The 22,347-nt window shown below is 39.9% G+C and overlaps 2 protein-coding genes across 5 annotated transcripts; both read right to left on the bottom strand.

The window, feature by feature from the left end:
- Nucleotides 1-971: 971 nt before the first annotated feature.
- On the bottom strand, nucleotides 972-5,520 carry ZBTB6 (zinc finger and BTB domain containing 6). 2 transcript variants are annotated; one of them, XM_012458183.3, is made up of 2 exons: nucleotides 5,385-5,520; nucleotides 972-3,871 (listed from the first exon to the last, which is right to left on the bottom strand). In XM_012458183.3, the coding sequence occupies exon 2, from the start codon at nucleotides 3,860-3,862 to the stop codon at nucleotides 2,588-2,590; it is 1,275 nt and encodes a 424-aa protein (XP_012313606.2). In that variant the 5' UTR covers nucleotides 3,863-3,871; nucleotides 5,385-5,520; the 3' UTR covers nucleotides 972-2,587. The 2 variants fall into 2 exon arrangements, with proteins under 2 accessions (XP_012313606.2, XP_012313607.2); XM_012458184.3 differs by lacking the exon at nucleotides 5,385-5,520 and adding an exon at nucleotides 4,858-5,370.
- A 1,215-nt stretch (nucleotides 5,521-6,735) lies between these two features.
- ZBTB26 (zinc finger and BTB domain containing 26) lies at nucleotides 6,736-22,239 on the bottom strand. 3 transcript variants are annotated; one of them, XM_012458181.3, is made up of 2 exons: nucleotides 22,163-22,239; nucleotides 6,736-11,092 (listed from the first exon to the last, which is right to left on the bottom strand). In XM_012458181.3, the coding sequence occupies exon 2, from the start codon at nucleotides 11,080-11,082 to the stop codon at nucleotides 9,757-9,759; it is 1,326 nt and encodes a 441-aa protein (XP_012313604.1). In that variant the 5' UTR covers nucleotides 11,083-11,092; nucleotides 22,163-22,239; the 3' UTR covers nucleotides 6,736-9,756. The 3 variants fall into 3 exon arrangements, with proteins under 3 accessions (XP_012313604.1, XP_012313605.1, XP_012313603.1); XM_012458182.3 differs by having other exon boundaries at nucleotides 22,167-22,238; XM_012458180.3 differs by lacking the exon at nucleotides 22,163-22,239 and adding an exon at nucleotides 20,035-21,976.
- Between the last annotated feature and the right edge of the window lie 108 nt (nucleotides 22,240-22,347).

The following is a 22,347-nucleotide window of genomic DNA, read 5'->3' as shown; positions in this document are numbered from 1 at the left end:
TTAAGACGGAGTCTCACTCTTTTGTCAGGCTGGAGTGCAGTGGTGCGATCTGGCTCTTTGCAACCTCCACCTTGAGGGTTCAAGCGATTCTCCTGCCTCAGCCTCCCGAGTAGCTGGGATTACAGGCACCCACCATCATCCCAGGCTAAGCTTTTTTTTTATTTTTCTAGAGATGGGGTTTCACCATGTTGGGCAGGCTAGTCTTGAACTCCTGACCTCTCAGGTGAGCTGCCCGCCTCAGCCTCCCAAAGTGTTGGGATTATAGGCGTGAGCCACCGCACCCGGCCATATTTTTCTATTCTACTGGATATATTTCCATTTCACTAACAGTAGAGTATGCATTTCTGATAATCTGAGATTTTTCAAAGGTATCCTGACCACCATATTTATTTATTTTTATTTTATTTTAGAGACGGGGTCTTTCCCCCTCACCCAGGCTGGACTGCAGTGGAGTGATCTTGGCTGATCACTGCAACCTCCATCTCCCTGGTTCAAGGGATTCTCCTGCCTCAACCTCTCAAGTAGCTGGGAATACAGGCGTGGTAGTAACCACGCCTACCTAAGTTTTGTATTTTTAGTGAATGGTTTTCATCAGGTTGACCAGGCTGGTCTAAAACTCCTGACCTCAAGTGATCTGCCAGCCTCAGCCTCCCAAAGTGTTGAGATTACAATCGTGAGCCATAGCACCCAGCTCTGACCACCATATTTAAAATTGCAATCCCATTCCCCTTCTCTCGCACTCCCTATTCCCTATTTTTCTCCAAATCCCTTCTCAAAATCTGACATATGGATTTTACTTGTTTACTATTTGTCTCCCTTCACTACAATGTTTCACAAGAGCAGGAATTTTTGTCTGTATACCTAACCTCTACTGCACTGTAAGGACTCAGGAAGTATTTGCCAGATGAATGATTAAATGAATAGCCAGGAGAAATTGTATCCTTTAAAATTTAAAAAGACAAAAGACATAGTTCTCCATTTTCACCTCCAGTTTATTATTTCTTATTTAAACGTGTAAGATAGTTACATCCCAGGAAAAAGGGCAAGTATTTTCTCTTACAAAAAAGTAACGACTACCTTTTCAAGATCTTTTATACAAAAATGGAGTAAATGAAGAGGCTCAACTCAAACACTTTGCATTTTTCTGTCATATTAGAAACACAAACTAAATGAGAATATGTTAAATGAATAAATTCTATACTTTGTCATACCTGCACTTTAAAAAAAGATTCAATTTTCCTGAAAATTTTTAGACATATCATGCAAACAGATACTCTTGTAGGAATGTTTTGAGATCATTCTGTGCTACTGAACAGGAATAAATAATATAAATAACCATCACTTTCACAAAACACCCCTCCCCCAGCAAAAATCTCAAAGTGCTCACAAAATATTTTACAACAGTCTTACAAGGCACACAGAAAACTTAAACGTGGTTTCAACCAATTTTTTTTTCAAATATCCAAGACAGTAGATACTAATTCCTAAAAAATCAGATTACTATTCTTTTACCCTCTCCTCCCATCTCCATCCTTCCCCCTCTCCTCGATACCATTTTATCCTAGGAAGCAAAAATAAGAAAAGTACTTCAATCACAAATAAACTATTTCTGAAAAGAAAATATTTTCACATCAAGAAAGACCAATCTTAGGTCAAATGGAAGCAATGAGCTATCATACTCACCAGTGGAAAAAGAGCCACTATTTAGAAAAATTCTGTCTCCAATGGAGTACTTAAGCAATAAAGTTCATAAAGACACAAAACTGCCCTCTCTTGCTTTCCCCTCTTCTGTTCTCAGGAAGAATTAAATGTAAAATCATGAAATTTTAGACCTTTGGTAAAGGTAGAATTTCTCATTTTTCACAGCTTCATGCCAATGATACAATTTTACTGGCCACAAAATTACTAAATCCAATTGTATTAAATAAAATCAAGAAACTTGGGCCCAATTAATAATTTCTTAAATATGTATACTAATAAGGCATGGAAATAAAAGTATTTTAAGGAATATTAACCTATTATTAAGAAATTCTGCTATTCCCAAGTGAATCTGAATTGTTACTTTATACATTTTTAAATGAAAAGTATCTTGGTGTTTAGTTTGGAATCCAAGAACAGCTGGTAAAAAGTTAAAAAATTTTTTAGCCCCATTTGTTCTAAAGTGACTAGTAACAGATGATAGTGTTTTTACCTTTATTTTCTCTTCTTGTTATCCTTTCATTAAAGTTGTTATATGATTGGATTTTACACTTAAATCAATTACCTAGAGACTCCAAATCAGAATCTGCAAGTACTGCTAGATCCTTTGTCACTAGAATCAAGAATATATAAAAGAGGAACATTATTTCTCTAGGGATTCTACTGAGACTTATATGTAATATATGAGATGAAACAGAATCCCATCAGCTTTACTGTGCCTCCCATAACTTTGGAACTGTTAGAAGTTCAGAAAGAATGATTATATGTAAGCAAACCAGATATAAGAAACAGAGATTGGGGGGATGAAATATTACAAATGCTGCATCTCTACAGAAAGACTTCCCTAATAGAATAATACAAACTACATATAACAAGTCTGTGATTATGATTATAGTAGACTTTGTCTTTTGAGATCAGGCCTAGATAGTTTTTCACCACTGCTTCTGCCATGGACAGAGGTTAAATGCTTTTTGAGAGCAGACTTGTGCTTGAAATCCATATCACAACAGTGGCATTTGTATGGCCGATCCCCACTGTGTATGTTCAAGTGGTCCTGAAGTGTGCTTTTAGCAGTAAATGTCTTCAAGCACACAGTACACTGAAAGGGCCGTATGCCCATGTGTCCTCGAATGTGTCTGTTGAGATTCTTCTTCTGTGTAAATGTTTTCCCACACTGTAAGCATAAAAATAGTTTATGCATTTTAAGGTGGCGCAGATAGTTTTCAACATGAAGAAAGCCTCGAGGACATCTGGGGCACTGGTGCCTCAGTGAATAACCTTCTTCCAGATTCTGAATCTCACTCACTGTACCATAATTTCCTTCAGTATTCTCACAAAATAAGCCCTGACCTTGATTCCCGGGAATTTCAGCCACTCTGCTCTCAACTGTAGAATTAATCAATGAATGCTGAGTTTCAGAGAAATACATGCTTGCTTTTGAAGACGTACAAGGCTGTGAAAACTGCCCATTTTCGACACCAGGTGTACTGATGGATTCTACTTGAAGGATACAAATTTCATTGTCTTTAAAATCTATGTCCACTGGAGACAGCTCTGGTGACTTCATTTCCTTTCTCTCTGATGTCAGACTCTCTACTGTAGATTGTAAAGCATTGTTTTCCTCTTCTTTAACATGGAAATCTATGTTTACAGGACTATCTTCTGAAATTTCAATTATCTCACAGTCTTTATCAGAATTTTCATCTTCATTCTTAACATCAGGATCAGAAGACTGACATAGGTCGGTGTGTTGGTTGTTGTTTTTCATAGAAAGATCAATTTCCAGATACTTTGACAAAGCTTCTGTGCACTTTTCCACAATGTGAACCATCTGAAGGTAACTGGCAGCAGTCAAATATTTCAAAAGCTCTTTCCTTTTAACTTCAAGTGCTCCAGTATAGCAAGACAGCAACAATTTTCTGCCAACTTCTGCACTCTGCAAGATGGTGATTCTGACATGTTTTGACTGTGTGAGTAAAAACTGATCTCTCATAAAAGTGGAGCAAGCAGCCAAAATCACCTTGTGCCCCTGGAACTCAGTGTCATTAATGTAAATTGACACATCACAAAATAAATTCTGCTGTCTCAAAAGATTCATTTTCTGCAAGACTACATCTCCTTGCTGTTCAAACTGGAAATGCAGAACATCAGACTCAGCAGCCATGATCACAATCTAAGCAAAATAAAACACAAACATTGATGTAAGGATAGGGAATGCTTTCCCATGCTGTAATAGTGAAAACAAACAAAAAAACCCAAACTTGAATTAGGAAAAAGGAGACTCAAAGTCTAATCTTGGTGCTATGAACCCTTATGCCACCATCTCAAAACCCAGAACTTTATAATTCCCTTCTCTATGATCTCATAGCACATTTTTCATAACTTTGTTACAACATTTATTACACCGAATTGGTAGTGAACAGTTTCTAGCTTGCTGCTTTTTTTTTTTAAAGCCCCATTTGTTCTAAGTGACTAGTAACAGATGATAGTGTTTTTACCAACAGACCAAGTCTCGCTCTGTTGCCCAGGCTAAAGTGCAGTGGCGCAATCTCAGCTCACTGCAACCTCTGCCTCCTGGGTTCAAGCAATTCTCGGCCTCAACCTCCCGAGTAGCTGAGATTATAGGTACCTGCCACCATGCCCGGCTAAATTTTTTTGTATTTTTAGTAGAGACGGGGTTTCACTATCTTGGCCAGGCTGGTCTTGAACTCCTGACCTCATGATCCACCCATCTCAGCCTCCCAAAGTGCTCGGATTATAGGCATGAGCCACCGCACCTGGCCTCTAGCTTGCTTCTTTAGCTACATGTTGTGTGCCCTGTAGTCAAGAACAGTCTGTCAATTTAAGGTTGATTTAACATAATATCCCCAATTAGAAACCTTAACGTAATCTCCAAACTTCCTGCTCCCCACCACTACAACAGGTCCTCATTCGGGTTCACCTGGACAACTGCACTATCTTCCAACAGGTCTCCTTTATACCACACTCTCCTATATGCCAGATTATCCTCCTGAGTGCTACCAGAATTAACATCCCTTGTTTTTTTTTTTTAATTCCCTTTTCTGCTTTAAGTCTTCCAACACTCTCCTCTATCTCCAGGACAGACCAAATTTCATAGGAAAGAATACGAAACCCATCACGATTTCGCCCTAAACTTACATCTTTATGGCTTTATCACCTTCTGTCCTCTTTTCATACTCGAACCTCGTTCAATACTAAATTTTTCCATCAGTGCCCAGACAAAAAGACACGAATACACATTTCTTACATTCGCGTTTCCAGTTCCTTTTTCTAGCTAGTGATTAGGCTCCTTTAAGCCCTAATCAAGTAAAACTAATATGACTCCACGTCCCGTTTCCACCTGAGTCACTTGCTCACTGAGCGCAGCGAGATGGTGCCTGATTCATCTGTGTTTCTGTACCGAGCACAGGGGCCCACATAGAGCAGGAGGAGCTCAGGGAATATCTGCTGAACTGAAACTGGATCCCAGGTGGCCTGTTAGAGCCCTCCTGTTCAGCACACAGGTATTCCCGAGCCAAGCCTGCGAAGGACCAAGGCCCTGTCGGTCAGTGGTTGCAGCACCAGATTAGCCACTCTGGGCCGAGCCCAGCTGTCCTCCTCCTCCTCCTTCACTTCCTCCTCTTCCTCAGGCACCCCCCAACTTGAGGAATCTCCTTTGCACTCACCGACTCAGAAAACTAGAGTAGAGGGTTCCGCGGCAGCGTCTGCCCAGGCCGGAAGATGGACTTAGCCAGGAAGGAAACACATCCGGTGCCAACCAGCTTTATTCTTTACTGAGGCCCTCTAGGCGCCCCGGAAGGACATTCTGAGGCGGTCTCCCTTCCTCACTTCCCCCGCTCCCCCGCTCTTGGAATGACAGAAAGGCGCCTGAATGCCGGCGAGCGGCATCTCTCAAGTCCCAGTTTCGGCTCTCAAGCTGTACGTTTTTTTTTTTTTTTTTTTTTTTTGAGACGGAGTTTTGCTCGTGGCCCAGGCTGGAGTGCAATGGTGCGGTCTCGGCTCACTGCAACCTCCGCCTCCAGGATTCAAACGATTCTTGCGCCTCACTCAGCCTCCCAAGTAGCTGGGATTACAGGCGCGCGCCACCACGCTCGGCTAATTTTTGTATTTTTAGTAGAGACGGGGTTTCACCATGTTGGCCAAGCTGGTCTCGAGCTCCCGACCTCAAATGTTCCGCCGGCCTCGACCTCCCCAAGTGTTGGGATTACAGGCGTGAGCCACCGCGCCCGGCCCGAGCCGTTTCCTTTTGTGAGTCCTCCGAAACATCCGAATTGGAGATGGAGTGTGAGGTTTGGTTATTGCATGTCTGTCAGAGTAACCAGACCTTTTATGGATTATTCTGGGACGATTTCTCTCCTTATTGAGGCCCCCTACAACTTGAAAGGTGGCAGAGGAGAGACTGTCATTAGGATCTGTATTCGAGATTGCCTAGGTAATGTCTCAACCTCTGGATCTAGCTTCACACTTAAAACCGCCCCTCCCTCCCAAAACTTTTGGCCCAGCTGTTTCCTCTGACGTGTGTTAGCCTTTTCCCTAATCTTTAAAAAACTCGTTTATAAATCTCATCATCCCTGAAGCCATCCTGAACTGCCCTAAGATAGTTGGTTCCCAGTTGGGAACCTGTAATCCCTTTTGACTGCTTTCATTATTGCACTTAACACACCTGTATTAATTTGTGCCTCATCTAGGCAGAGGTATTTAGGACAGTGGCTTACTCATCTTTTTATTCTCGAAGTCTAGCACTTAGTAGGCATCAGGTATTTGTGCTGAATGAAGGTATGCGTGAACCAATTCTTAAAGGCAGTTGCTCTGCTCCTTAAGCCAACAGGTTCTCATGGAAGTAACTGACTCTAGTAACAAAGTTCTGGTTAATTCATATTTTCTTCTGAAGGCAAGCTCAGCATGCTTGATTAATATATATTTTCAAGACTATGCATAAAAAGGTATTCCTGTATTCAAAGTAAAGCAATTTAAAAAAGAATAGGAGGGAAGAGTGAGAAAATAAACCACTCACACTAGAGCTTTAATTGTCACACTTTTATTAAGGATACTTCCCCATAATAAGTGAAGAGGTAGTTCATAGTATGTCTAACATACAACAGATTTAGAACAGCTATTCATGAGCTGAAATAAAATGTTCTGGGTTGTTTAGGACAATATTTTAGAAATAGTGACACTGGTCACCTTCCATTTATAGATCTGCTAATAAACTTAAACAAATTAAAACCATATCTGATTTACCTCAGAGCCACTTCAGTTTGGAGTTTATCTTTAATATTAAATAATAAATAAATGTGACAGAGTAATTTTTTTTTTTTAATCAAACTATGGTAGAGAATCGTCTCCTTTTTAGTTCTGGGGATCCATAAAATACAAATGCTGAATGATAAAGGTTTTAAAAATCTTCCTCCTTTACAGAAATATGACTAGTTTTGAAAATCATCTTCCTCTATAAAATGTACTGGATATCAGTAACTTGACTTCTTTGCAATATAATCTAACAAACATGTATAAGCAAAGAAGGAGGAAAGTCAAGTTCCACAAAAATTAGAAAAATGTCTCACAGAAACAGAACACCTCTCCAGCCAAAAAATGGAGGAGACTGTAAATCACTTCAGTGGTTTGCATTTTCAAAAGGTGAGAACTAAATGTTTTACTGACACAGAACCACAAAGTTGTTGATTTTAACTGACTGAATACAGCAAGGCAGCTTTATTATTCCTAGTATAAAAGCAAAATGAGACCTTGTTTCACTAAGACCACATGAGACTATAAGCTCCATGAAGGGCAGGAACTACATCAATCTTACCTTCATTATCCTCAGTATCTAGCATAGTGTTTGGCAACAACAAGTGCTTAACTAATGTTTCTTGAACGACTGAATGAACTCAGAAATAGTCTCCAACCAAAGAGACCTATCTTATTTGAACCTGTGCCTTTTAGTCTTCAAATCAGTAACAAAAACAGGACATGAATGTGAGCAGAGGAAGCATTCCATCTTGAAATTTCCCTGTAAAGAAATGATGTTGACAGAAAATACCAAAAATGCTGTTTGGATGACAGGGTAGAGTCTCACTATTGCATAGAATTGGTACTCTTTGGCTGGATCATGTAAAAAATCACAATGCTAGGAAGCATCATTAGACCATATAACAAGTGATGTTAGGCATAAGGTACCTATTAGTTTTAGCACTCAACTGTATTATCATTTTAAGGATTTGAACAAAAGACAAAAATCATATTTCAAATCTGACTCACAAGATGATAATTTACATGTGATAACAATGATACATGTACATGTATCAAGCATAACCATTTAAGATCCCCTCTGACTATATAAGTCTAATTTTTCAAATCTACATGCACTCTCATAGCTCAAAAATAAAAACAGAAAAATCCTGATGGAAATTAACACCGTTTTCCACACAAAATCAATTTCACATATAGATCCTTCTCACATTATTCTTGCTTTTTCCCTCCCTAAACAACACTAGCAAATCACTCACTTGGATGGGAAGAATATAATACTCATCTAACTAAAAAATAATTAATAATATAAATCCCTCTTCAATATTTTGTTGGCAAAATCCAGGTTGTTTCAGAAAGCCAACAAGGAGACACAAAGGGGAAAAACAAACTAGAAGCTTTTTGCTAACGCAGTATTCTTCATGTACTAAATCTTTTAAAGTCAAGGGTTTAAAATACTAGCTCACATTTAGTTATACCTTGGCCAATATTGGCCAGGCCACCTCTTCAGGCTTTGGATACCCCAACTTAAAATCAAAGAGATGTAGTAAATGATCTCTTAAGATTCTCTAACACTATTACCTAAATCTAACTCATGGGTGAGAAACAAATATGACTCAAAATTTTAGGTCTGAAGTACATGTATTTTAGGAAAAAGTTGTTTGGTTTTTCCTTTTTGAAAACTAACTTTGTATTCACAGTCTATCAGAGGCAGCAAAGTGGGACAGTGTACCTTTAAGAGGAATGTCTGAATACAGAAATTTGATTGCCCCTTCTGTGTCCAACTTAACTTTTTTCATCCATTTTAGAAATTAAGGTACAGGAGGAAATGAAAATTCAGACTTTTATGGTGCACAGGACAAAACTGATGACCAAACTCACCTTTCTGATGGCTAAACTCTGAAACAAAATTCAGAGACTCGCAAATAGCCTCTTTTTTGAGAGCCCATTATACTTTAGCACATTTTTAGTGTGCCTGGAGCAGTCCTGATCTCAAAAGCATCAAGTTACACATTAATTATAAGCATCTGGCCTCTTATGGGACACACTACCAGAGAAACCTCCCATTTAAGTGCTGTTGTATATGTGTACTTCTATCCCTGTTGATTAGGCTTTTCATGGCCACCCCTAACTATCTGCCTGCAGGTGTTCCTGAAGAGAGGGTACTCTGGTGTATGTGAACAATTCAATGAGATGAAGTTGGGCTATGATACTGTTGAAAAGAGTACATAACAAACCAGCATACTTCTTTATAACCAGCTCTAAGACACGTACAAATGGTAGAAGCAGATTCATTTATCAGACATGGAGGAATAATCAATAGGCAACCATAAGTTCTATCACATTTTCAGGTCAATAGCAGTATCACCTTATATCTCAGCCTATTTTCTACCAAAGAAAGATTATTCACTTCTCTTAGCATAGCAACTATTAGTGGAGAGTAGGTGATGTTATTAACTTGTTGGTACCTTCATAATGTGCCTAGTGAAAAGCCTAAAACAGTGTCAGTCTAAGACATAAGTCAATGTTAGGTAGACAAAAGGAATTATTCCTTGGGAAAGGAAAACAGACTTTACAAGATAAATTAACTCAAAACAGAAAATGGGAGAGGGCAAAAGTAAGGCAAATCCACTCCAAGTGGTAAGTTGCCTGGTCTATTAGTGCTTTGACTCACTCCCTACCACCTGCACAGAGGGTTTGGAGAAGTCAAACTAGCAAAATCACTCCTAAAAAGACTGAGACTATTGCCACATTCTCAGTCAGTTCAAGTTGTGAGCATGAAGCCCCTACTCAATTCACACAAGTACTATCATTTCTTAAGTTCAGAACAGCTTGGGCCAGTTTACCTGCATCCAGGACCTGTGTTGCATCGGGTTGTGGCTGACACCCTTTAGAGTCTGTGACTGTTGTACATGCAAAAGAATCAAAATCCACTGTGAGGTCTTGTACATTTCTCTCATTGGCATTATCAAAGCTGTTTTTGCCATGCAGCTGTTTAAGGTGTTTCCTCAAAACTGGTTTATGTGCAAAAACCATATCACAATAGTTACACTTATGGGGCTTATCTCCACTGTGAAGGTTAAGATGATCCTGTAAGGAACACTTCTGAGAAAAGGTTTTCCCACAGATTTTACACTGGAAAGGTTTAATTCCGGCATGCACACGCATGTGTCGATGAAGGTTGCCTTTCTGAGTAAAAGTCTTGCCGCAGAGTAGACACATAAAGAGTTTGTGCATTTTTAAATGGTTGGCGTAGTTCTCCAGGTGACGAAACACCCTGGTACACTTTGGGCACTGGTGATGCCACTGTAGGCCTTTGTCTACACCTCGACTATTAGGGCCAAAGACATCTTTTGAGGCCATGATGATGTTATCATTGCCTGTATAAGAAAGGGCATAATTGTGGAGATGGTTTTGTTCTATTTCACTTACTCTGTTTTCCACAGTTGAATTTATCAGGGAGTGCTGGGGCTCTGATGAATGTAAAGCAGTGGGTTCAGAAGAAATATACTGGTTCTGATCTTTTTTACTTCTAACCTCTGATACATCCCCAATAGATTCTACCTTAACAATCTGAATATCACTGTCCTCCATATCCATACTGTCTTCAGATGGATGAATACAAGGTGAGTCCTGCTTTGGGGAGCCTCTGGCATCTCCCTGCTGTTCGTTTGACTGGGGAGAAGCACTCTGTGGTTCACATCCCTCTTTACTATCCATTGGTTGTTTTGGCTTTATAAACTTCCACAGGGCCTGTGTGCACCGTTCTACAATGTGGCTCATCTGAAGAAAACTTGCAGCAGTCAAGTAATTTACCAGTTCCATCTCAGGGAATTCCAGCACACCACTATAACAGGATAAGAGCAATTGTCTCCCCACTTCGGAACTCTGTAATATGGAGATTTTCACCTCTCTGGAATCATTCAGTAAAAACTGGTCTCTTAAGAAGGGGGAACCTGCAGCAAACACAATTTTATGCCCCTGTACCTCAATATCATCTATGAGAACTGTAACATCACAAAATTTATTCTCTTCTCTTAATTTGTTCATTTTTTGTAACATTGAATCTCCATAATTTTCAAACTTGAAGTGAAGGAGATCTGATCTTTCAGACATTTTGGCAGACCTAAAGAACAGAAATGTAAAAAGGTGGAATTTAAGGAAATTCAAGTAATTAAGAAAGCTGGATTTACCTTCCAAAAACAAATCTGTGTTGTCGTATCTGTTTTGTACATTAGACAATTGAAATTTTCCTTGAAAGAGGAAGCCACTATAACAAGTTTCAAAGGCTGTGAACAATTACTGCTTACCAACATCAAGTGCCAGTTGCACCTAAAGAGTGGACTTTTATTTGTGTAAATAGCTTGGCATTCATTCAACTTCCAAAGATACTTAGTATAAGAATAGTGCCTGAGATAGTCCAAGAGTATCTTTTAACTTCTCACATGAGAATTCTATCAGGTTTCTAAAGCAAACTAAAACATGCCCACACAAGTAAAGATGAAATAATTATCTTATTTTGTAAAAAGCTGTGAACCTGCTTCTAAGACAAGAGCAATTGTCTTCCCACTTCTAAACTCTAATACGGAGATTTTCACCTCCCTGGAATCATTCAGTAAAAACTGGTCTCTTAAGAAGAGGGAACCAAAAAAAAAAAAAGAGGGAACCTACAGCAAACACAGGTTCCTTTGCTCTGTATTTTAAACAACTGCACTGACACTGCGTGCCCAATTCCTGGCCAAACCCTTCTCTGTTTAAACTGATATGAACTTATTCATACAAGTATTTCTGTAATGAAATGAAAGTGACAGACCTGGAGACAATGTTTAGGCAAAGACAAAGTTCTTTATCCTGTCCATTCTGGAAAAATCTAAACTCTCTTTTTTTTTTTTGAGACAGAGTCTCACTCCATCGCCAGGCGCCAGGCTGGAGTGCAGTGGTGCAATCTCGGAGCAATTCTCCTGCCTCAGCCTCCTGAGTAGCTGGGACTACAGGTGCATGCCGCCATGCCCAGCTAATTTTTGTATTTTTAGTAGAGATGGGGTTTCACCATGTTGGCCAGGATGGTCTCGATCTCTTGACCTCATGATCCGCCCACCTCAGCCTCCCAAAGTGTTGGGATTACAGGTGTGAGCCACCGTGCCTGGCTAAACTCTCTTTTAAGGAATATTTCTTGATATAGAAAATAAAATACTTGATGTAGAAAAACCAGATGAGCTACATGGTGGGAATCTGAGTAGGAGTAAGATAGATCTAATCAATCCCTATTAATCATTACTCATTATGTGGACTACTAGAACCGATTCATAAATGTTGCTTTGGCTTCTTGCTTATGTTACCTCTAATACAGTTTTCATACCACCACATCTTTCAAAAACAGAGACCTGATTATACCCTACCCCCTACCTAAAATCCTTCAGTGACTTCCCATCATCTCCTGGATGAAGAACTAACTCTTGAGTATAAACCGATTAACCAAACCTAATCATGATTAAGGTAAACTGGAAACACTCATTCAACAATGGAGAAGGTATCTTTCCCCAAATTGTCTGCATACTGATTCCTTATATAGCAATTCCTTGGGAGAAAGTCTCCATGTTCTGATTTCATACTCTCATAAATGATTTTCTCATAACCTGGTTCCCCATTTGTCTCTCTCTCAAGGGGAAAGATAAATTTTGCCATGCAACATGACAATTCCAGTCCACTAGTCATTATAAACTAATGACATAATTAATTGGCATTCTCTTTGTATACCAGTCTTGTACGAGATTGGTAGGTACATTAGGTCTGTCTTTGAGATATAGCTCTATAATCTCAATGCATCAAGAAATTCACCGAATTTTATGTATTAATCAAGCCCTTAGCTCAGAGTTAGATGAGACAACCAACTTCTGGCCACATCTGGCCCCCAAAGTCCAATCTTTATATTCTTAACTTCTGTAATAATGAATATCAGCTACTGATGGCAGAGTCCAAGTTTTATTCTTATTCCTTAGTGCCTGATATGTAAAAGCACTCTCTTGGCTCCAGACATTATGATACTTGTTTCCTTAGTTTAAAACACTACTTTCTAACCTGGGCATGGTGACTCATACCTATAATCCCAGCACTTTAGGAGGCTGAAGCGGGAAGATCACTTGAGGTCGGGAGTTTGAGACCAGCCTGACCAACATGGAGAAACCCCATCTCTACTAAAAATACAAAATTAGCCGGGCATAGTGGTGCATGCCTGTAATCCCAGCTACTCGGGAGGCTGAGGTAGGAGAACAGCTTGAACCTGGGTGGCAGAGGTTGCAGTGAGCCGAGATCCCACCATTGCACTCCGGCCTGGGCAACAAGAACTATACTCTGTCTCAGAACAAACAAACAAAAAACAAAACAAAAAAACAAAACAAAAACAAAAACCTACTTTCTAAACAATTCTGACTCTTTTATTTTCTCTGAGAGGCCCTTCCCTGATGGCTTAATAAAGTAGAATTGTCTCTACTGGGCCATTGCATAGTACTCCTTCCTATCCAAACTCCAAGTTTAATGGCATTAGAGGAAAGCATCTCTATCTAATGCTGGGAACTTGCATCTTCTAAGACAAAACATCCTTTCCTTTTGCTTTGAATTATATTATACTTATTGCAGCTATATTGCTTGCCCCATTATTGGCCAAACTGTCTTCTGATCAAATCAATGTGTATTCCAATCACCTAATATTGTACAGCAAGTGCTCAGTTTACATTAGTTGAACCTATCAGATTAGTTTGACAGTGTTAAGGAAGAACTGTTGTTAGGAAGATCAGCTTAGTGTCTGCAGAAGCATTACAGGTCTGAGGCCATGATGGTCTAGAAAGAAATAAAAATGGGAATAAGAAGAAAGGAAAAATAACAAAAGATATCTCAAAGAACTTGGTAACTGACTGCATACAGAGAATGAATAAATGAAATGTGTAAAGATTCTAAACTTAGGAGTTCAGTTGAATGAGAATGGCCTTGAAAGAGAGGTGAAATTTAGGAGAGGGAACTGGTATGGCACCAGTAAAATAACAAGTAATAAGTATATTTAAAAAAACATACACAAAGCATAAGCTTTCCCCTTACATGACATTTTGAATGTCCATATAATAATCACAATAAATACAAAAACTGCATTGAGAGAGGAGCGATGTAGACAAGCAAATGAAACATCAGAGAAAAGACAGTGAGTATCAAATATGAAGGGAAAATCTAGAAGATAAACAGGGAATATGTCAGCAATTTAAAATAGCAAAACTATTATCATTGGTCACTTTAAGCAACTGCAGTGGCTTAAAATATTCATTCTGGAATTGGAATGGTGAATGTTCCAATTTATAACCAGAGTTGTAAAAATGACTTGTTTCAAGTGGCCAAACAAAAGTGGCATTCTTTTTTAGCATTAGCTGATTTTGAAGGTGCCTATAAAACCCTCAGGTCAGTATTTTCCTCCTCACAAAATAAGCATTCATTGCTTTTACCTCTATTATATCAGTATTCACAATGCTTTAGACAACTATCCTCAAAGACAATTGTTCTTTGCTGTGAAGATGAAGAGCTGGAGTGTAGTTTCATTTAGTCATATGTCATATGACAGTGTTTCGGTCAACAATGAACTGCATATACAATGACGGTCCCACAGACTATAATACCATATTTTTACTGTACCTTTTCTATATTTAGATATGTTTAGATACATAAACACCATTGCATTACAATTCCCTACAGTATACAGTATAGTAACATGTGGCACAGGTTTGTAGCCTAGGAGCAATAGGCTGTATCATACAGCCTAAGTGTGTAGTAGGCTATACCATCTAGGTTTGCATTAAGTACACTCTGTGATGTTCACACAATGATGAAATCACCGAATGATGCATTTCTCAGAATGCATCCCAGTTGTTAGGTGATGCATGACTGTGCTTCTCATCTATCAGTTCTCAAGAAAATTATCAACAGGAGCAGCCAACCAGATAGTTCAGGGAAGTGTTTGCTTTGATCTGTCTGTTGTAGTCTAAGAATGTGAGCAAACTTTATTGGCTTTTTTTTTTTGAGATGGAGTCTCGCACTGTCACCCAGGCTGTAGTGCAGTGTCGCAATCTCGGCTCACTGCAATCTCCACCCCCTGTGTTCAAACAATTCTCCTGCCTCAGCCTCCTGAGTAGCTGGGACTACAGGCGTGCACCACCACACCCAGCAATTTTTTTTGTATTTTTAGTAGAGACGGAGTTTCACCATGTTGGCCAGGATGGTCTCGATCTCCTGACCTTGTGATCCGCCCGCCTCAGCCTCCCAAAGTGCTGGGATTACAGGTGTGAGCCACCACGCCTGGCCTTATCGGCTTTTTTAAAGGACATTTTCCCTAGGATGTGTCAGCCCACTCTATTGTCTCTCTTTGATAAATTCTTATTTCCAGGCCACACATCTTATCCCTTAATTGTTTCCTGTCACTAGTTTCTCTTTCCAATAGACTGTTATTTGAGGGCAAGGACCAATGGTTTGTTATTCTTTACACAGCTCATTTGACAAAAAACAGAAGAATGAGTTCTTAATGTTCCCCCATGAAATTATTACTAGGCTACGGTAGAGATGCTCTTCATTATCATGATACCCTCTTTTGAGTGCCTGTGGAAAGCTTTCTTTCTAGAGTTTGTTTCCAAAATCGTTTTGGCAATATAAAACCAAATTTTATGTTTTTTTTTTGACACAAGGTCTCACTCTGTCATCTGTCACCCAGGCTAGAGTGCAGTGGTGTAATCAAAGCACACTGCTGTCTTGGCACCAAGACTCAATCAATCGTCATGCCTCAGCTTTCTGAGTAGCCAGGACTACAGGTACACACCATTACACCTGGCTAATGTTTTTATTTTTTGTAGAGACAGGGTCTCACTGTGTTGCCTAGCCTGGAGTGTAGTGGTGCAATCAAATCTCACTGTAACCCAAAACTCCTGGGTTCAAGCAGTCTTTCTACAAGGGCTCCCAAAGTGCTAGGATTACAGGAATAAGCCTGTTTTAAACAGTTAAAAAAAAATTTTTTTTAGGCCGGGTGCGGTGACTTATGCCTGTAATCCCAGCACTTCGGGAGGCCGAGGCAGGCGGATCATGAGGTCAGGAGATCGAGACCATCCTGGCTAACACAGTGAAACCCCATCTCTACTAAAAATACAAAAAATTAGCTGGACGTGGTGGCATGTGCCTGTAGTCCCAGATACTCAGGAGGCTGAGGCAGGAGAATCACTTGAACCCGGGAGGCAGAGGTTGCAATGAGCTTAGATCGTGCCACTGCACTCCAGCCTGAGCGACAGAGTGAGACTCTGTCTTAAAAAAAAATGTTCTTAATAGTTGAAAAAAAGTTTCTTATGAACCATCTTGATTTTATTTTAAAATAAGAGAAATGATAACTAATCTTCCTTGCTACATTCCAGGTATAGATGCTATACCTAAATTGACCCATTTAGGCTAAACGCAGTGGCTCATGCCTGTTTTCTAGAACTTTGGGAGGCTGAAATGGGCACATTACTTGAGCTCAGGAGTTCAAGACCAGCCTGGCCAACATGGTGAAACCCTGTCTCTACAAAAAATACAAAAATTAACTGGGCATTGTGGTGCGTGCCTGTAGTCCCAGCTTCTTGGGAGGCTGAAGTGGAAGGATGGCTTGAGCCCAGGAGGCAGAGATTGCAGTGAGCCATGATCATGCCACTGTACTCCAGTGTGGGTGACAGAGCCAGATCCTATCTCAAAAAAAAAAATAATAATAATAATGATAATAATAATAAATAAATTGACCCATTTAATCCTGAAAATCTCTACAGGTAGATATTACCATCATCCTACATTTTGTATATGAGGAAACTAAGCTTAGAGAACATAACTTGTAAAGGCTAACAGAGGTTGAAAGCATTAGTGTTAGATGTGGAACTTGTGTTTACACTGCATGATGCCAAAATCCAGGTATGAAACAACTAAGCTAGGTACAGTTTCTTTTTATTCTTTTTTTGAGATGGAGTTTCAATCTCATTGCCCAGGCTGGAGCGCAATAGTGCAATCTCGGCTCACTGCAACTTCTGCCTCCCATGTTCAAGCAATTCTCCTGCCTCAGCCTCCTGAGTAGCTGAGATTACAAGCATCTAACACCATGCGTGGCTAATTTCTGTGTTTTTAGTAGAGATAGGGTTTCACTATGTTGGTCAGGCTGTTCTCGAACTCCTGATCTCAGGTAATCTGCCCACCTCGGCCTTGAAAAGTGCTGGGATTACAGGCGTGAGCCACTGCGCCTGGCTGGTACAGTTTTATCTCAAGGATAATATTAATTGTGTAACTCTTCAGACTTCCTTCCTTACATTCAGTATCACAAACATAGGCCAAGAACATTTATTGAGCTGCACACTTATGACTTGTATATTTTTGTTTTTGTTATGCTTTCAAAAAAGGTTTATGTTTAAAAACAAAAATTATAACTCAAGCCATATTTGCATGAAATTAGAAGACTTAAATGGCAAGCATTTATGTATTAGTCATATTCCTGATTGCATGTTATCCCCTTATCCTTATTATACCTTTCTCATCTATTTTACTTTATGTTATTTTCCATCTTTTGTGTGTTCATCTTTGTGGACTGAAACTTAATGCCATTTGCAAATAAAGCAGAGAATAAAAATTATGACTATATTTGATTTCAGAATCCCCAATTTTGATTTCAGAATTTGATTCAGAATCCCCCACTGTAGGTAACTTCTAGTAATTGCTCAAAATAGTCATAAAAATCACTCACATAATTTAGAATGCTAGAATTCTATAATATAGAATCTAAAATTATGCTTCTTGTAACTGAAAGAAATTAAAGAATTGATCAGGTAGATCAGAGACACTGTCACCACATTTTGTTGATTCTTTCCTCAGACTGATCACCAACTCCTCACTCCTCCATTCTTACATCATTTCCATAGGTTAGATCTTTATCATCTATCACTTCAGTTACCGAGATTAAATCTGAATACTGTTGAGTTTCTGTTAGCAAGTTTTGCATGATCATTTCTCAAATATCAATATTCTTACTTACTTCCTCTTCATTTATATTTATACAAACCTTCCACAATTACAACTAATTTTAAATTTTCCCTTTGTTCAAATAAGAATAGTAAAAAACGACTGATTATTGAATATTCTAGGGTGGACAATGTTCGTTGCCATACTATTGGCAGTGAGAAAATAGTTTCTTTTCTCAAATGCTTCCAATAACTACTGGCAAGTAAAATTTTTCTATCTGTATAATAAATTCCTAAGCTATGTATCAGTTTGCTTCCTCACCTGTCTCACAAAAGTGCCCTTATCTTTCAACTTACCACTCACAACTACTTAGAAATCTTTGTCCCTCACTGACATATGTTCTTTTTCTAAAGAGGCTTTATTATACTACAGCCTTTCTCTCTATAAACCGTAATCTTGTTCATTTAGGTAACTTTCATGACACTATATTTTCCAAGTTATCAAGCTTTTGTTTCAACTTTTAAGTAATATGTACAGAATATATTCTTCTTGAAAAATTGTTGAAGATTTTAGATGTAATTTCCCTTCTCAATGACCTTCTCTCCCTGCATTTTATTTATTTATGTATTTATTTATTATTTTTTTGAGATGGAGTCTTGCTCTGTCGACCAGGCTGGAGTGCAGTGGCACAATCTTGGCTCACTGCAACCGCACCTCCTCAGTTCAAGTGATTCTCCTGCCTCGACCCCCGAGTAGCTGGGATTAAGGCACATGCCACCATAGCTGGCTAATTTTTATATTTTTAGTAGAGATGGGGTTTCACCATGTTGGCCAGGCTGGTCTTGAACTCCTGACCTCAAGTGACCCACCCACCTCAGCCTCCCATTGTGCTGGGATTGCAGGCATGAGCCACTGTGCCCAGCCCCTTCTGGCATTTTAAAAACAATACTTCTGTATGTCTAGCCACAGAAAGTATAACATAATTAAGTTTCTTGTACATAAACTATACATATTGTTTTGCAGCTTACATTTTTCACTCATTGTTTTTAAGAGCAATTTATGTTGACAAATATAGACCTAATTCTTTTTATTTTTTTATTTTTTGAGACCAAGGCTGGTGTGCAGTGGTGCGATCTTGGCTCACCACAACTTTAGCCTCCTAGGTTTAAGTGATTCTCATGCCTCAGCCTCCCACCTCGCAAAGTGCTGTGATTACAGGCACTGGCCTAGTTCTTTTTTTTTTAAACTGTTATGCAGAAGTGGGCAAATTACTTAACTATTGGTCTCAGTTTTCCACCACTGTTTTGCTGATCTATTCCTTGAGGCTTCACTAAACTATATAAGTTTAAGTATCTCTTTCAAAGCTAAGTCTTCAATTTTTTGCTATGTTTTTTCAAAAAGCCTGTCTTCTGTTTCTCAAGGTTTTATTATCTCTCTATTTTAACAATCCCTACATCCCAATCCCCATGGCCAAACTTAACCAAACTAAACCTCAGTTCAAGGTACTCAAAAATACCTGTTCTAGGCTACTTCTCTATCACTGGAAATGCATGATGCCTACACTCATGCACTGTCTAAACTTCAATAAGCCAAAAAAAATTTTTAAGGAGAATGGCTTGGAGAATAGTAAACATAGAGACAAGGAAACATTTAAGTATGTGATTACTGTAACAGATCAAGACAGAATGACATGGGCCTGAAGAGAGACAACAATATGGATGGAGAGGGGAAACAGATTTGAAAGACATTTCAAACAAAGAACTCATGGGCTTGGTGACCAATGAGGGGAAAGGGTCAATATGACTCCAGGATATTTGGTTTGAGTAACTGGATATTTCTGACTTAGTGTAATTCAATAAAGCAGGGAGTATCGGAGGGCATGATCATGAGTCTGGTCTTGAGCCAGAGGAGTCTGCCTGACATCAAGGTGAGGATCCATGAGCTGGGTGGATATGAAGAAGAGACTTGATTATAGATGGTAAGTGATAAATGAAAGCATGAGTGGACAAAGAGTGGAAACAGACCTAAGAAAGGAAGAAAGAAATAAAAAGCATCAAACATAAATCCTTTACTTACCTTCTTCTCAACCTGGGTCTCCTTCCAAGCCTCTCCATTTTTATCAATGAGCCTCTCTTTGCTTAAATTTTTCCCACTCCTTTGGCTCCTACATTCAGTCACTGCATAGAGCAGTGGGTAAAACCGTGGACTCTGGAGCCGTATTTCCTAGGATCAAAACCCTGCTCAACTATCTTCTGTGTAACCCTGAACCACTCTGCTTCAATTTTCCCATCTACCAATAGTAATTTACTTCATAGGGTTGTTATGGAAAATAAATGATTAATTTTTTAAAGAGCTTAGAACAGTGTCTGTTATGTACCTTATAAGTATGTGTTAGGTAAACAAATAAAGACTGTCAGTTTTCTTTGTGAAATCCTTTATATGTGTCCTATTCTTATTCCCATTTAACAGTAAATCAGCTGAGGTGCCTAATATTTCACAGAGTATCACCTCATCATTGTACTAAATTGCTTTTTAAAAGGTCACTAATGACCTCTTCATAAGGAAATGAAATACTCTCCCCTCCCCCAAGTCTCCAGATACTCTGCATGAATTGATCAAGTGGTCTCTCCTCAAAATTCTCTTCTCTTGATTGCTGGGACTTCTTGGTTGCTGGAACCCTGCACTCTTAAGCTTTATTGCCTACCTCTATTTCCACTACTCCACTGACTACTACTGGCTCCAATTCCTCTTTCTGCTTCATAAATGCACACCCCAAATTTCCTTATGTTTCAAAATTCTCTTAGAGATATCAGCTATTCCCAGGGTTTCCACTTATATGTTGATAATTCAAACTTTTACCTCTGTACGATGTTTAGGTTGAGCTACAGATTTGCCTTTCCCACTCTATGCTGGACAGCTCTATGTGTCTATCTCATTAGATCTTTAATTCAGCATGTCTAAAAAACGAATTCATAATCTACACTAAGCTTATGGCTTTATTTCTCATAATGGGATCAGCATCCTTCAACTCAGAGGTCTAAAACCTAAGAATTAGATTTGGTCCCTCTCACTTCTTCAGCATTCAGTTAATTATGGAGTCTTGACATAATCATCTCCAGTATACTTGTCTCCTTTCCAATAACACCATTATAACTGTATTTCAGGAATTCTTTACTTCTCACTAGGCTGATCCCTTTACCCCTTCAAAAGTATCTCCAATAAGAGTTCCTAGCTTTTAGCTAAAGAGTCTAAATGCAGTTAATAGAAATTCCTTCTCTATGGGCTTCTATAGAACAAAATGATTTTCTGCAGTGCAAATCTGAGCATATCAATCTTTTGCTCTGAACTCTTCAAAAAGCTACCCATCTCCTTTAGGATTACGTCGTTCACCATCTGGACCTCAGTTGACTTTCCCAGTCTCCTATCCATTCTGTGCACAGGAGTCCCCCCCCCATTTCCTCCTCTTCCCACACAAGTTATGCTCAGTCATTTCTCCACAGCACTGCAACTGTTCTCCCTGAAAAGCTCTTCAACACCTTACCCTCTCCAAGTATAAATCAGACATCACTTTCTAAAGCCTTCTCAGCAACTGCCCCTTGAGCAATTAACACATGAAAATCTGATTGATACACACACACACACACACACACACACACACACACACACACACGAGTACTTATTTGTTAAGATCTGGCTCCCAAACTTAATCCTGAAAACTGGAACAGTATCTTGCGACTCTCCACTGTCTGGCATAGCGCCAGTAACATAAAAGGTGCTGCAGCCAGTGGCCAAATAGGGGAAAACCCCAGCAAAAGGGTAACCTAGCACTCATAGAGATTCTCAAGGACTGGCACTGAATGCCTTGTCTTGGGCTAGCTCCCGTGGCTCGTTTTCTTAGGGCCTCACCTCTGGCACTTCTTATAAGATGCCAGAGTCAGGACTCCAAGCTAACTGTTGGGCCCTCAGCTGGGGTCCTAGGAGGCGGTCCCAGGGGCATCTTCGGGGTCCCCACTTCAGTCGCAGGGAAGGGAAAGGGGCGGGGCGCAGCGTGGGCCAGGCCAAGGGCTCCACAAGTCCCCAGGAGCCTAGGCCATCCTCTCGGCTCCCATTCCAGTGCAGGTCCCGGTCGATCCGGGGCCCCAGGGGGTTCCATTTTGAGAGACCCCGCACCCCAGCCCGGCGCTCCGGCCGCCTCCGCACTTACAGACCCGGGGGAAGGTCGCCGTCAGGATCCGGCAACGCCAGGAGCTCCGGCCCCTCGGGGCTCCGGGAAGGGGGAGGGGCAGGGAACCCGAGCCAAAGGGGGACCCAACGGAACCGGAAGGGCAGCCCTGGCCGGACAAAGACAACTTCCAGGTCCCATGGTCCTCTCCGCCAATCGGAAGGCTC

This window comes from Aotus nancymaae, unplaced genomic scaffold (genome assembly GCF_030222135.1).
Source record: "Aotus nancymaae isolate 86718 unplaced genomic scaffold, 86718_ANA_hifiasm-v0.15.2.pri h1tg000003l, whole genome shotgun sequence".
Classification (NCBI taxonomy): domain Eukaryota; kingdom Metazoa; phylum Chordata; class Mammalia; order Primates; family Aotidae; genus Aotus; species Aotus nancymaae.
The sequence above is the reverse complement of the archived record's forward strand: the minus strand, read 5'-3'. Positions and strand labels throughout refer to the sequence as shown.